The 16,295-nt window shown below is 31.8% G+C and overlaps 2 protein-coding genes across 11 annotated transcripts in view; both read left to right on the top strand.

Moving 5' to 3' along the window:
• LOC126767717 (fasciclin-1) overlaps window positions 1–7,792 on the top strand; it is a 48,446-nt gene extending 40,654 nt beyond the window's left edge. For 5 of the 10 annotated variants that reach the window (XM_050485275.1, XM_050485285.1, XM_050485268.1 and 2 more), the window contains 6 exons: window positions 22–112; window positions 424–644; window positions 753–915; window positions 984–1,134; window positions 1,365–1,400; window positions 2,315–2,681. In XM_050485275.1, coding sequence (XP_050341232.1) covers window positions 22–112; window positions 424–644; window positions 753–915; window positions 984–1,134; window positions 1,365–1,400; window positions 2,315–2,529 — 877 coding nt within the window. In that variant the 3' untranslated portion in view covers window positions 2,530–2,681. Of the gene's footprint in view, window positions 1–21; window positions 113–423; window positions 645–752; window positions 916–983; window positions 1,135–1,364; window positions 1,401–2,314; window positions 2,682–6,024 lie in introns of those variants that run through there. The other 5 variants (XM_050485341.1, XM_050485332.1, XM_050485321.1 and 2 more) reach the window with 2 other exon arrangements.
• Window positions 7,793–11,115: 3,323 nt separating this feature from the next.
• Window positions 11,116–16,295, top strand: LOC126767690 (uncharacterized). The gene is made up of 6 exons (XM_050485233.1): window positions 11,116–11,692; window positions 11,925–12,092; window positions 12,180–12,318; window positions 13,245–13,380; window positions 13,449–13,912; window positions 13,992–16,295. The coding sequence occupies exons 1-6, from the start codon at window positions 11,504–11,506 to the stop codon at window positions 15,893–15,895; spliced, it is 3,000 nt and encodes a 999-aa protein (XP_050341190.1). The 5' UTR covers window positions 11,116–11,503; the 3' UTR covers window positions 15,896–16,295.

Raw genomic sequence — 16,295 nt, 5'->3', positions numbered from 1 at the left:
AAATTTAATTTTATTTCATAGAAATCGTGAGAAATTGCGTGATATCCTGAATATGCACATTATCAAAGACAAACTGAATGTTGATCGAATTCGCCAAAAGAACAAGAATATTGTAAGTGAATAGTATAATACCATATGTACATACTATATACTTGATGTTAACTAAAGCACAAAAAAAAAACTGGCTACGCAGTGAGAACAATTTTAGAAAGTATGAATTAATTGTTTTAAAACTTGAACATTGCAATTTTCATAATTACAAAAATATTTGTATATAAAAATAGTAAAAAAGTAATATTAATAATTTTGCCATATTTGAAAAATGTAATAATTAATTAAATAATTATTTGTGTATATACTTGTATTATTAATCATAAGAGTAATTAATCATAAGATTAATTAATCCCACCGTTCCATTTGCAGATTGCTCAGGTGCCAACTGTCAACAATCGTACATTTTTGTATTTCAACATCAAAGAAGAAAATGGCGAAGAAATGATAACTGTTGAAGGTGGTGGCGTCAACGCAACTGTACTGCAAGCGGATGTCGCTCAAACTAACGGTTATGTACACATTATTGATAAAGTTTTGGGCGTTCCATATACGACTGTACTCGAAAAACTCGAAACGGATCCCATGATGAGGTAAAAAAAAACATTTTTTTTTTAGATATAAAATATAATACGAGTACTCCGTTACAAACAAGTGTTACAAACTGATTGAAATCTGTTTTTATTTATTTTTTCTTCCAGTGATACCTTCAAATTGGGTCAATTCTCCGCCTTTAACAATCAACTGAATAACACACAACGTCGCTTCACCTACTTCGTGCCACGTGATAAGGCTTGGCAGAAGACCAAATTGGACTACCCTTCAACACATAAGAAACTCTTCATGGAAGACTTCGCCTACCATGTAGGTTCAATAACTTTTAAGATATAACATACAAGCAGAAAGTAATCAAAGCCTTTAAATACTTACAGTCCAGGTCAATATTGGAACGTCACTTGGTCATTGCCGATAATGTGTACACGATGAACGACTTGGTAGCAATGACAGCTGCGTCTGGCGACTCCATTTTGCTGCCTACATACAGAGATTCCTTGAAAGTTAAAGTAGAAGAGGAAGCCGGACGTAAGTATTAAGCATTACAATTACTTTAAAAACTCATAAGAATATTTGAATATGAGGAGTACTTATTAATATAAGGGAACAACTAATACATATATGGTTTATGGTTGCGTATAAATTTATAGTATTATCTAGTATTACTTACAGCAAATTAATTGATAATATTAATTACAAAAATATTTCATTTCATTTTCCAAAAACGAAATATTTTCGCTTAATTTGCTTACGTGAAGATCTTCACGATGAATATGCTTCACATGAGTGGACCGGTGAGTGGTGCGACCGTTGAAAATTACCCGCTGCAAATTCACTCATCTATACATTAATTAGTAATAGCGCTTTTTGTTTCACATGTTGTTGTTACATCATCACCGATTTTCCTATATAGTTTTTAGTATCGAAAGTAGTTTTATTTTGTAGTTTTCGCGTGTACTAAGACTATGTACCGTTAAAGATTTGATAGGGATGTTTTAACTTGGTTATATTTAAGAAGATTCTAAAAATGGATCGGAGTAATACTTTTATGAACTACATATATTTTTATGGGATTCAAGCGTCAAAAGTTGCAGGGAACCTGTTTTTGTAGAAAAATGTCTGGGAAAAAGGATTGGATTGCATTCGTTTTGGTTGGAGTAGCTGTCAGTTCACAGCCTTTCGTATCACGAAGAAAATTTTTTTTTGTTTTCGATAAATATTCATGAGAACTTTATGTAAGGTTGAGCACTTAGTAACAGAAGAGAAAAATATTAAAGTATTACGTACAAACTTTTAGAAATATAGGATAAGACTCGGTCTACAAAAAAATTATACATCTCCTAAGCTATTCTGCCAAAAAAAATTTATTGTAAAATTAGTACTATAATAAATTTTAGAACCACCTTTTAATAAAATTTTGTTTAGTCAATGAATATTGGTAGGTAACTCCATTTCTTTAGCCATATAAGTCCCATACATATGGATCTAGTATTCAGCTCACCGTTATTTGTTTTTCATTTTCTTATTAGAAAATAAAATTTTAGAAATGTTTAACCCATTGTCTTCACATATACATATGTACATATAATTTTTGCCAAATCATATACTCATACGCATTACGTAGCTTTTAAATATTTATCGCCTAATTTTTAACATGAATTTTTAAAATAAAAAAATTAAATTTAACAAATTTCATTTTTATTTATAGGTTATGTTATCACTTGGAATTTCAAGAAGATCAACGTCTACCGACCGGATGTCGAGTGCACCAACGGCATAATACACGTCATCGACTATCCCATGCTGGAGGAACGGGACGTCGTCGTCAACGGAGGTAGCTATCCGTTAGGCACTAACTTGTGCATTCTCTTCTCAAATATCCTCATGATAGCAATAGCGAAATTTCTTTTCTTAAATAATTAATTGTATGTATAAATTAACTTACAACAACAAAACAACAAAAACCAAACAAAAACTCATTTTAAATGAAACAAAAAAATCAAAAAAAAAAAACCAAACCGAAAAAATTGCAAACCAAACATGCAACAAAGTGAACATACACTCATACAATCAAAGTTCATAGCCAGCAAACCGAGCATCACACATCCAAACACCATATTTGCCTGCCACATTATGTAACATACTACAGATCACATGACTCACGCGTTGCACATGCCATCGCTGCATGTATACATATTGGCAAAAACAACAAAAGCAAAAACCAAAAACAAAAAAACTAAAAAGTAAATGCGTTCGATAATTGCGGCTGCCGGCAAGCAAAAACAAAACCACAGCTATTCTTGTACATTTCAACTTTGAATGCAGCCCAATTTGATACACACGTAGTATATATTGAACGTCCGGCAACACCAAATCCGCCAATAAAGCAAAGTTAAAAGTAAAAGTTTTCAGTTCTCTCGCTCTCATCACACAACGAAACAAAATTCACATGTATGTAAATAACTTGTGACCAAAGAATTGCATTAAATAGTTGTGTGGCATGTTACCTGCACATTCTACATACATACATACATATTTAAGTAAAAAAAGAAAAAAGTGCATACTGCTTTCCAGATAAAAAGTTTCTCAGCCGTCTTCATAAATTTTGTTTTGAAAATTTGTATTTAATAGTTTTTTTATTTTTGCTTCTTTCCGTCTAGTATTAAACAATCTTACTTATTAGCACACAGAACGCCTAGAAGTATGCAACGCCTTCTGTGTGTTGCGCGAAATCATTGTAAATTAGCATTGAATGAAACTGACTTGTATGTGCTAGCTAAAGTTTAAATATTGTAATTATGTATATTTACTAAATATGTAATTCATACAGAGCATACTGTTGTTTTTATTTTTAAACATTATTATTTTTTAATAATTTTAATGATTTTTTATTTATTATTTTATGGTACTTTTTAGTCACTTGCGTGCATAAGTAAAGGTGTGCGCATTTTAAAATGTAAAAAAAGTTGCCTTTAGTTTCAATTGGTTGCTTTAAAATAAAAATAAAACAAAGTAAAAAAACAAAAACAAAAAAATTTTAAATATAAATAAAAAAATATATAAAAATTATAAACATTTTAGTTTTGCTACTTGTGTTTATGTAGCTTTTAAGTTAACTTAATTTGTATATCCGGAAACGCCTAAGATTTTATTATAGTTTCTCATCAAGTATAATAATTTAATTACTAAAAACAAAATAATAATATTAATTAAAACTAACTAAAAGCATTTTCAAATAAATATTTTACTATAAGATAATTCAAACTAACATGTATCAAATTGCATCTTAAAGTGAGTAACAAGCAATATTTATGGAAAACAAGTATTATACGCCTTTTTTAAACATATTCATGCAAAAAAAAAACTTTCGCGTGCGTCAAAAAATCGTCCATTAAACATTATAGTCGACATTGTTTAAAAACTTATAGTTAGACTTAAATTTTTTTAAATCGTCCATTAAATAATATAGTTCACGACTGCTAGTTTAAAAAAAAAATTTTAAATAACTTTCTTTATTCTTTAAGATTTGCATGAAATATTAAAAATGTTAATTTTTATCACGATCACTAATTGCTAAAAGTTTTCAGTAACATCATCTAAATTAATATTGAGAAATCATCAAATGTATGCATAAATATATAAACCAAACTGCCGAAATCCATAAAAAAAAGTTTAGAAATTTTGAAAGGAAGTCTACACTTTATTACCTTCTAGAAATGGTCACACGAATTTTTAAATTAACGCCAGAGACAAAGGAATGCATAGTTCACTATTCGCAAAGTTATATAACGACTCATGTCATTGCCATTTACATGAAATCAAAAACAAAAAAGTTAATGATAATAAACATTTTTGTTATTTCAATACAGTAATTTGAGTAAATACTAATGCATATAAAATAACAGCTCCAAAGATTATATATCACCAAATACTATAAACACTTAGTATACCTCTAAATAATACTTATATATTCAATTTATCCTTAAATGAAAGCCTGTCTGATTTTGTGTCGCTTTCAGTTGAGATGTGCATACTTTATACACCGTTAGAATGCATTTTTCAATTACATTACTACGATTACGTACTTTAAATTTTTTATTAATTATTTTCATTACAATATTACTTGATAAATGTAATGTTTATAGTCATCATAATTTAATAAATTGTAATCATTACATAATTACATTTTATGATTACAAGTTGCGTTGAAAATTTGGTTACCGAATACTAACAAATTTGTTCCAATAAGTGTAATGCACCACTTTTTTTATTTTTTAATGATTACAATTACATGATTACAAGTAATTAAAAAATAAAAAACTTAACGCAAGCCATAGGCACTTACAATTTTGCTATAGTAACGACAAGTTATTTCGATTCTTAAAAATTAATTAGTTCATTACCTTGTTGTATTTATAAATACGTATTTAAACGTAAAAAATTAACACAAGCAATGTGAATCTACAATTTTGCTGGAGTAACGAGATTTTGTTTTGCTTCAATAATTGCAATACAGAAGTTGTTTGTAATGATTACAAGTAATTAAAAATTACAAAACTTAACAGTTCAATGAGCACCAATTTTGCTGGAGTAATGTTTTTTTTTTTTTTTTGGTTTTACGAAATAATGAATTCATTACTTCGCTGTATCTTTAAATACGTAATCGTATTGGTTTAGTCATATAAAATTACGGTCCATTACTACATTTTACTTATTCTGTTTACTACCATCCATAAAAGTTCAAACTTCAATAAAATTGGTGAGGCTTGGATTTTTGAGTTTCTAAGAAGAAACATAAATATTAAACCACCACTTTTCTATACCCATTACACAGTGAATTAAGTGAAATTTGCAAACAAAAAAATAAATAAGTGCTGCCTCGTGCAATTTTTTCATATTTTTTATCGTTTATCTATCATAAAGATTCAATGTTTCATTCGAGCATACATATGTACATACATATATTGTACCAATCATTCATACATACGTACATAGTACAATAATCTTCATTGTAAAAACTCGCCTTGCCTGTAGACTTGTTGATTGAAAAGGTAACAACAACAAATCATATGCAAGTATAAAACAAAACGCAAACAGTAGTTATTAGAAAACTATTTAAACTATTATAGTAGTAACTCAGCAGCAGCAACACACCTGCTAATAGTGTCTATTCGAACATTTGTATGTAGTGTTAAAACAACAACAACATCAAACAGCATACATTACTACTACTATTCCACTTGCAACCACATCTTGTCCTGTAATGAAAAGTCAAATAAAAAATCAAATATTATAATTTAAAACAGCAAATATAATACTAATAGTTAACCATTACAAGAAACCAAAAACAAAACAAAAAAATCAACAACAACAACAAAGACTTTCTATATATATGCTATAAACCTTATATATTTATAGGTTAGGCATTAACCTAGCAACCTTCAACTACTACACTACATACTCACATTATGTAGGTAATGCGCAGAACTATCTGCTTTGATGTGTGTGTACCATAATTATCAGATCACATTCCGAAACTGTTCAACATTCTTATTGATTACGTTAGTGATTACGATTTTTAATTACTCTTCTACTTCAACTACATATGTATGTATGTATAGTAATGATAATGATATTTAAATATTTAATTGAAGTTTAAATTACACTTGTTCAAAAACTAAAATGAAATAAAAGATAAACAATAATGAATATTAATACATTTACTAAGTAATTAGTTAAGCGTAAAACAAAAAACCGTAAAATTGAAAAAAGTAAAAAAAAAACAGCTAAAAAATATTCCATGAAGTTTAAAGAGACGAAATTAATTATGTAATTAAAGCATATATAATTGCAATAAAAAAACAATTATCAATTTCATTAATTTTGGTAGTTAATACGAGTAATCAACATTTAATATTGGTATGCTCGCAGTAGATGCAAAACATTGTAAGCTAAAGAAAACGCATTTTTAGGGTGTTGGCGAGCTTGCTTATGGATGATGGTCAACAAACACAATTCAAATACTAGAAAAGCATAAACATATTTTCTAAAGCACTCATTTTCTAAAAAAAAACTTCAAATGCAAGGCATTCGACTAGCTCGGATTGGAAAGAAATAGTTATACATATATACTATACCAAGCAAGGGTTAGATATTTTCAAATACAAAAACGAACTGCAAGAAATGCTGTCTGTGGCCACATGATGCTTAGGCTGAGCAAATCAGCGCAATCAAAAGACAAAAAAACATGCCACAGTTTTCTGAACAGCAACCGATTTTTATTGCTTACACACTCACTTCTCATGCATAATTGCAAGGATTTATTGGGGGGAGTGAACGTATTCTATCTACAAATACCTTAAGGTTATAGATTACAGCGCGTTGCTAAGCAGAATAAGAGTTTGGTCAAGTTTTGCCACGCTTCGAGTCTCATCGTTAATTATATGTAAGCGAAAGCATTGTATGTATGTACATAGATAGCGTAAATTGGGGAAGCATTATTCGTTATTGGAGCTGTAGCTTAAATGTTCCCTATCGGCTGTATTCAAAGTTGCATTTAAGATTATAATTGCACGGGTTATTGAAAGACATTAAAATTTCAAACAAATTGTTAGTTAAAGTTAGATGCATTAAACTCTTTTGCCTTTTCACTTAAGCCTTCGCTCTCAAGAAGTAACACTTTAAAGAGTAAAAAAAAATTTTTACAATTAAAATGTATTTATTTTCGTTTATTTTATATTAATTAATATTATATATAATACATTTGTTTGGAAGTTCAAAACATTTATGTAATTAAATAAATTTTAAAGAAAACTAATGATAAGAAAACGAGTATTGCGATAGGATTGAACGAGGAATACAACACTGACGCTTAAAAAAGCTTTTGTGACCTTCAAGCATTCACACTTCAAACGGTGCAAATATAAAAACAGCAACATTTAATTACAATAACTAAATATTTATTGAAAATATTAGATAAATGTAAAGAAAAAAAAATAAACAACAAGAAAATATATTATACATATATACAAGTATTTCATATAAATATGTATGCAAACTTATTGCTGTAGTCAGTAGTTACACGTTAAGATCATAATCTGCTCCAAAGAACATATTAAACATCACAACGTCCCGCCTCTTTTTACACAAACACAATCACAACTTATACAATTACACCACAAACATGGCCCACAAGCTACTTAATTTTAGTAAAATATCGTTTGAGACGAATTATAACACCTAAAATACCGTTATGTGGCGAAACGTCAAGCACATCAAATAAATATGTATACTTTTCCACACAGAATTAACTCGATTAGCACACTTGAGACTCCCATAGCTGTAACATACACACATATAGGATGTATATGTAGTTGTGTAGCGTATGTAAGGTACATGTGTTTAGCATTGAGGGGCGTGCACAGTGTACTACACCTTAGCAAATCGGTTCATTAAATAACTATTATCTAACAACAAAATTAACGTGTAACTAGTGCCTTACTAAAGTTTAACTAATTACCTAAACCATAACCTTAAATTCATGTTTAAACATAACTTTAATTTAATGCATAACAAATACATATACATATATGTATATTTTATTAAAAAATTACTTAGAAAACAATAATTAAGCCTAACACTTTGTAGTATGCCAGCTTACATAAAAATGTTAAATTAAAATTATAAAAACAAAAACTATAAGTATAAAATGTCTTGGGCATGTCAAGTGCTACTTCAAACAAAAAACATAATGTATAAATGTATATAATATATATATACATACATACATACATACTTACATTATAAATGCATATACATTCAGAGAGAGCATATTTAAAAAGATTAAATTAATTATATTTTTAGTAGTTTATTTAGATAAGCAATAAAAGCTTGCATATAAATAAAAATCAAGAACCAAAAATGTATGTATGTTATTCACAGAGCAGCCAGGATAATGTTTGTTAACATTAATAAATGAAATGATGCAACATAATTAATAAGTAAAAGTGGGGAATGCTAAACCAGAGAAACTTAAAGAAATGTTAGTTCAGCCTTTACATTCTCTGGTTTAAACTAGAGCATATGTTAACTACAATGAAATATTGTTAGTTTAACATAGCAACAACAGTGAATGTTATATGTTCCCAGAGATTTTTAAGCTGGTATAAGCTACATATGTAATATTTACATAAATTCCTTTAAATGTTCCCTAATTTTCGTATTTTCTGCTTTAGTTCTTCTGTAAATACTGTGTGGTGCATGTAAACCTTAGGAATTCGAATAAATTGTTCAATTTGAATTTCTTTGTTCAAAGTGGATTTTTAACTATGTACAGTTACAATGTTTATTAATCTAATTCGGATAAAAGGTAAACAATACAATTTAAGAGGTCCTATTATAAAAAATTCTAAATTATTCAAAGAAATTAGATTTTTTTTACAACAGCCCTAATTTTTCCGCTTTTTAAGCGTTTAAAAGTATTGCCAACAGAAGAATTTGTGTAAAATTACTTTTTAAATAAAATTTCTCGAAATTAAAATATTTTCTTAATTTCTTTTTTAACATTACTTAGGAGCAATACCTAAAATACCATTCGAGTATATGCATAATACATTTATACATATACATATGTATGTACAAGTATACAAAATAAAAACTTGAGGAGAACATACATACGTACTACACAGTTGAACTTTATGCAGTCAATGTAGCACGCCGCGCCTCCTTCAGTAAGCAGATAATAAATAAACATTTAATGAATTTGGAATTTATAAAAAATATATATAAAATGCACATGCATATGTATACACGCGGATCATATAAAAATACATCAGTACATACAAATACATATACATATGCATATGCATACATATATTTATAGATTAACATACATATTTAAAAGTAAATGAAAAAAAAATAAATAAATGACAAATGAATTAGTATATACAAAGAAAGTTCAATGCAAAGTTTTCAAAAAGCAAAAACAAAAACAGAAATAGCAACTTTCACTGATTTGCTGCTTAATTACCATTGCATAAGTGCATACATATTACCTGCAAAATGTGTCTCTTTTTATTAACTTTATGTTACAATTACAACTTGGTACGAAAGTGACGAAATGAAAACAAAAACAAATAATTTGTGTACACGCTTGTGAAATGACTAAAAATGAACAAATATATATAAATAAAAGAATTTATAAATTCTTCAATATTTCTTTTCACTTCTTCTTGTTGTCTTCGGAATAATGGTAAGTAAATATACATATATGGTTGTTTTTGCATGTAATTTCGAGGAATGATGCCGAGTTCGTAGTCCTTTGCCGGTTATTTCGACCCGACTGTCGTGGACATGATTTAAGTAATTATAAAATTATCCAGATTATAAAAAATTGTGTCACGAAACAGAATTTTTCGAATTGCTAACAGTGATTGGAATTATAGCTCTCTAATCAATAACGTACCATTTTTTACCTTCTTAAATCGAATTTTGGGTAAAATTCGATTGTTTTTTAAAATCACCAAGATATTGTCAAGTTTTGACCAGAGATAATTTTTTTATAACGAGAGAATATTATTTTTGCAGAACGTCGGGATCTCTGCTGCAGTGGGGAACCTATTTTTTAACGCCAATCGAAAAACATAAATGTACGTTGTTTGGATTTACAAACTAATATGTTATATATTAATAATATAAACAGACAAACAATTATATTATTTCATTTTGTAGTAAAGCTGAACGCAAAGATTCTATCAGAAATACCCATAAAATCACATAGCTGTATATTTATTGGTGCACATGTGGCAACATAAGTAGTCGACTCTTTGCTTATTCACCATTTCTGTTGTGAGGCATACAAGAGCAACGAATATAGATTATATATCAATAAATGAGATTCATACCAATAAATATGCCTGCATATAAACGTCTAAAAACATAAGTCAAAAGTATAATTTTCATTCAATTTGGCTTTGTTCTTCCGCCAAGTTAAAATTCCTTCTTCCGAACCTGCTGTGGTGAAATCCATACAATGTACCTTTTAGCTTTTGACAATTCACATGCTGAAATGTTTCCTGAGAGAGATTGCGAAGAAGATGTAAAAACAAAAAGTGTAATACAAACAGAGAACGTATATTTACGTTCTCTGATACAAAGGTTGCCGATAGTTGATTACAACGCGTAAACACATTCCAATTTATACCCTTTATACTCTTCACAACGCAGTTGTACTGAGCTCCACAAAAACAAAGGAAACAATTCGCTATTTCTGCACAAAACGTCGGATGATAATTATTTTAACGACGTTTTAACACTCGTAAACAGCCTTTGGTAATCTTCTTTAAGGCCCAGTAATTGATAGAAATGAAAAAAAAGGCCATAGATATTTGTGTGAATGTCGTAATATTAAGTGGAACTTAACAACTCCACTACGATCTGGCATCGCTAGTATTGTTTGAGCAAAGCAATGAGAGAAAAGTCAGTGATTTATCGGAAAATTCTACTAGATAGAGGAAAATAGAGTGTTTGTGCATTTATTTTGCTTTGCGGTGAGCTGCAGGCGGTATAAAATGCATTTCCCTAACTCTTTATTGGCAAATGCAAAAAAGTGACACGGAGTGTGCTAAAACATAGTGGATTCTTTGGTGCAGTGCAGCGGCACCATAACTGCATTCGTTACTACAACGGCGCTTGTTGACGGAGTCGATAGTGATAGTGTTGTTAATACAAGGCGGTGATTTAGAATTCAGTTTTTTCTTGTTGAGGTTGTGTAAGGAAAAAAAAAATAGAGAAAAACAAATATTGATAGCAGTCGCAGCGCTGTAACAGAGTTAGCAGCAGAGAGCAGTAAAAAAGTGTGTATCATTAAAGGGGACTACGTGACCTGCTAGCTGCTAACATGAGAAAGCGCACGTCCGATTACTATAGCTCCGATACGGAACAAATGGTGGCCTCTGAAGATATAGGAGCTAAGGCTCTTTCAATTGATGGATATCAAGATGTATATTTGATGCGTCCGCAGTCAAAGTTGACCTTTGGTAGTAGTTTTAAAGAAGCCAAACATTTCTATGATACTGGTGATGAAGAGGTAAGATCAAATTTGGTATTGTAATGTAGACAAGTTATGATTAGAGCAAATTAACTAGGGCTAGATGTGTTGGTGGTGTAAGATTGTGTGTTTATGGGTAAACATGTATACATAAAAGTAGGTCATGTATGATTTTCTAATCTGGCTTTATAATAAAACCCACTAATTGATGCAATACTTATGTATGTACGTATATGAATATATGTATATATTTTCGATTTTGGGTTTTCAGGTGCAACAATTGTTGTTGAAGGAATGTAGACTTATATATGAGTGCAAATTGTGTCGCAATATGTTCCGTAGTCTGACGCAGTTCATCGGTCATAAAAGAGAATTCTGTCGCAGCGCAGTTCACTGCGACGGTGACATATCTGAGGGCGATAAATACAATGGATTCGCCGTAAGTAACTGGCTCAATGTACTAATTATTTATAAAATGGCGTTGATGTGCATTTAATCTTTTTATTTATATACATTTCTTTTACAGAGCAATGTAATAGTGACCAAAGAAATTTGTAGTAATAAAAATAGTAGATGTGAATCTGTTTTGCAAATAACTGATGAGGCTGTGCAACAGACCAGAACACTTTGTGAAAGTAATGAACTTATGGATGAAAAAATTTCTGGTAATTTTATATCAAATATTCTTAGTTATACATACACATAGTGAACATAACCTATGTATGTACATATAATATACGTATGTATTTATGTATGTAAATATATATGCATATATATGTAATGTATATTTGTATACTTATATGATATGGTATTGGTGTGCCCAACTTAGCTGGGGGTAGTGTTGGTACAATCATTTGTAATTTTATTTGTGTGTAATGCAGGTGTATGTATGTATGCACACGAATGTGCAAGGTATATATAGAATGTCATCAGCATTAATAAGAGGTGCAATTATTATGCTCTTCGACAAGATTTTTGTGAAAATTGATTTTTCAAAAGTGTAGATCTTCTAAAAATGTGCATACACTATATACTTCTGTTACACCAGGCTATAATATAATACCTTTCACAAAAAAATTGATGGCAGCTATAAGTTATAATGCTCCCATCTGCACAATTTTATCATATATTGCACCGATGCTTTATACAAATGTGAAATAACTAATTTTCCATACAAGAACTTGATTTTGATCGATCAGTTCGTATAACGGTCCGTCGACTCAGCGTGTCCATATATATTTCATTTGGACATTTCCTTCTGGGTATTACAAACTTCATGGCAACCTTAATATACCCTGTTCAGGATATAATTACGTAATTAAAAAATTTTTTCGATTTCAATGGAAGAAATGTACTGTGACTTTCTACTCAAATACATAGAAGTTAAAAATTGATTTACTGTAAATTAAATTAGGAAATATTACTCTTATCTTTATTTTCATGATATAATATAGGTGTGTTTTAGATGAGGCTTGAATCAAGGGTGAATCATAATACTCGAACATCCATACATACTATATACGATACTTTTTAAAAATTTTATAAACGTGCATTCTATAAACTAATAAATATTTTTTACTTGTTTTTTTAGGAATTTGCACGAAACAAGCGGTGGCTCAAATCGAAAATGAGAAAATAAAAAATATACTCTCCTGTCCGCAGGAGCATTGTATGTTGAATTTTTCAAACACCAAAGAACTTGAATTGCATTTCTCTCAAGATCACACGTACGTATATTGAGATAACATCCCTCATGTTAAATTTTAATAAAAATATATATATTTTTTTTCAACAGCAAATCTATGGTGTTTACCAATTTTGCTGAACAAAGAGTGGACAATCAAAAACAAACACTTTCTGATGCTGTGGTTCCCACCAGAGCGCAGAAAATGACAACAAACGTTCATACCTGCGAACACTGCGCAAAAACTTTTGAATGCGGCGACGCTCTATCCACACATCTTTTACATTGTCCAGTTAAACATAACATATTGAGTAAAACTCTTGCCTCGGGAAATATTGACAACATTGCAACAAAGCGCATCAAATTGCAAGTAGTGACAACAGAGGAGCCCTTTAATGGCATGGAAGCGCATGAACAGGGTCAGGATATGGCGAATATATCGGATAATATTACAACGGATATGCAAGATGCTGTAGCTGTGAAGCAGGAGTATGTTGCTTCAGAGAGCAGCACAACGGGAAACACAAGCGCTACAGCAAAGAAACGGAAATTGAAGAATCGAAGAGCTTTCACAAGTGCGTATAAATTATAATAACCAATTTGCACAAAATTAATCACAATATAAAATATAATTTTGCAATTACATTTTTACAGATAAAGTTGCCGCGGCTATCGATCCACCAAAAGGGGTTGTAGAGAATTTGCCAATAAAACAGGAAATTTGTAATGAAGAATCACGCACACATGCCAAAATTAAAACTGAAAGCAGTATTGGCAGTGATTTAGAGCCAAAGAAATTGCTCTCTACTTGCAGCTATTGTGGCAAGTCGTTTGAACGACGTGCTGCCTTATCGACACATCTGCAACATTGTCCGGTGAAGTATAGCGTCATGGAGAAGAGCACAATTTATGGCATGAGCATATGTTCGAAACGTTCGAAATTGCATTCGTCGGCAGAGAAAGCATTAAAAGACACGCGCCAACAAAACATTACATCTATGGTTACCGAAGATCCTGATACTGAACTCTTAAATGAAATGTTTGCAAATTTGGGCAGACAAACTTTTGGCGTGGGCTTGCAGACGGTTACAATTGATCACGATGACACGACGGCTTCCGGCACTGACGATGCTAAGGAGGTGGAGGACCTAGAAGATAATGGACAAATAAAATCACCGACTCAGCTGAATGAAACCTTGCTGTTAGATCAAAGTGTAACTGATGCTGAACTTTCCATTAGCACAACCACAGCAATTGAAAGCTCGCCTGACGCACACGGGGAGGAGGACGCGGAGAAAAAGTCATGCCGCCGTGTGCGTTCAGCGCCATTGGAAAAACGTTTGCTATGCCGTTGCAAGATATGCTACAAACAATTCAACGCGCTGAGTAACTTGCGTCGTCACATTTCTATGTTCCACTATCGGGCTCAGCGTTTCGGTTGCACTTTGTGCGATTATCGCGCTTTTCGCCGCTACGACATTGTTAACCACTTGGGCAATACTCACGGCATGAAAGGGGATCCCGAAGCGATGTCAATTGAATTCGTTTCGGAACACGAAGTAAACTATAGTCGTGAAGATGTTGAGGGTGATATTGTTGTGCTTGATGAAGACATTGATGAAACGAGCGTGATCAATGAGTCAACTGAAGATATTGAAAATAGCATTGAAACAAGACAAAATGTGAAACGCTTAAAGCGTAACAAAACTATTTCGATCTCAAGTGGGCTTAACGTTGGGTTAAATAAGCTTACACGACAGAAAGTCAAACGGTCACAATCGCAGCATGAAACATGCACGGGTGGTGGTGTTAAAACTCCGGCAAGGCGTCCCATACGGAATCGCATTAAGCCGGAGAATAAAGACTTCGTTTATGATCTCTCTAGTTTGGTTAAGAAGGAGAACAATGATGTACAAAACGACACTATACGCAGCCTTAGACGTCGTAATACAATGAATGTCGGTACAATCGAACCTGCCACGCATTGCTTAGAATCACTACTCGGACACACAGGCAGTTGGGATCAAATACGTGGCGCTGCACAGCGTTTGGCTGCATCCGCCATAAGTAGCGGTGCGGCGACTTCGGACACTCAACCAGAATTGCCAACGGAAAGACCACAAATGCGTCAGCGCTTAATTTCAACACATCGGCCGGACAATCATTCCGTTCCGGTGATCGAGGCCAGCGAACTGGAAGCCGCGCGTCTACAGTCCACACTACTGGAGGACACATTCCTCGAAAAAGTGGCTAAAGCATCGCCAACATCCTTTAAAATTAAACCCTTATTATCACTGCATACCAGCACATTGAATAGGTTGCTGGAAAAAGTCGACTCCTCGCTGCATCAACACGCCAATGGCAAATCGTCGCCCAGCGACACATCCTGTAGTGATGAGAATGTCATCACTAGCCTGCATATTTCCCCGCCTCCGTCTATTCCACGAGCAAATGCTCCACCACCCACGCCGCGCAAACGCATCTCAATGCTGGATCGCCTGCGCGACGACACATTCAAGTATCGCGAAAGTCTGCTACGCTCTGCATTGGAGAACTAAGGGCGGAAATGTATAATTAATTTTTATAATTATATTTATTAGACTACTTTAGATTATGTGTATCAATTAAATTTTAGTAGTACCTAACTATATTACCGCCACCTACCTATACATCCACACAAACACACACATCTGCATGAATTTTCATGCTTTGCAACTTAATAGCCTGCTAGTTTCTTTCAGTGGGTTTGTTTCGTAAATTCCATTGCAGTTTTATGTAAGTACGAGGTCTCAAATATATACATACGTATGTTTAGTTTGCAGTCGTACATACACATTTACATTAGTATTAGTGTAATGCAAAGATGTACAATACATGTACCTTGCACACTCAAACGAAGTTATTCTTCATTATTTCGTGTGAGAGAAGCCTTACAAAATAAAATAATGGTAAAAAACA

Source organism: Bactrocera neohumeralis, chromosome 2 (assembly GCF_024586455.1).
Source record: "Bactrocera neohumeralis isolate Rockhampton chromosome 2, APGP_CSIRO_Bneo_wtdbg2-racon-allhic-juicebox.fasta_v2, whole genome shotgun sequence".
Classification (NCBI taxonomy): domain Eukaryota; kingdom Metazoa; phylum Arthropoda; class Insecta; order Diptera; family Tephritidae; genus Bactrocera; species Bactrocera neohumeralis.
The sequence above is the reverse complement of the archived record's forward strand: the minus strand, read 5'-3'. Positions and strand labels throughout refer to the sequence as shown.

Excerpts from the sequence above, each read along its gene's own strand:
- LOC126767690 (XM_050485233.1), top strand. The coding sequence starts at position 11,504 with ATGAGAAAGCGCACGTCCGATTACTATAGCTCCGATACGGAACAAATG. Across the intron at positions 11,693-11,924 it reads ATGATACTGGTGATGAAGAG|GTGCAACAATTGTTGTTGAA; the intron begins GTAAGATCAAAT and ends TTGGGTTTTCAG. Across the intron at positions 13,381-13,448 it reads CATTTCTCTCAAGATCACAC|CAAATCTATGGTGTTTACCA; the intron begins GTACGTATATTG and ends TTTTTTCAACAG.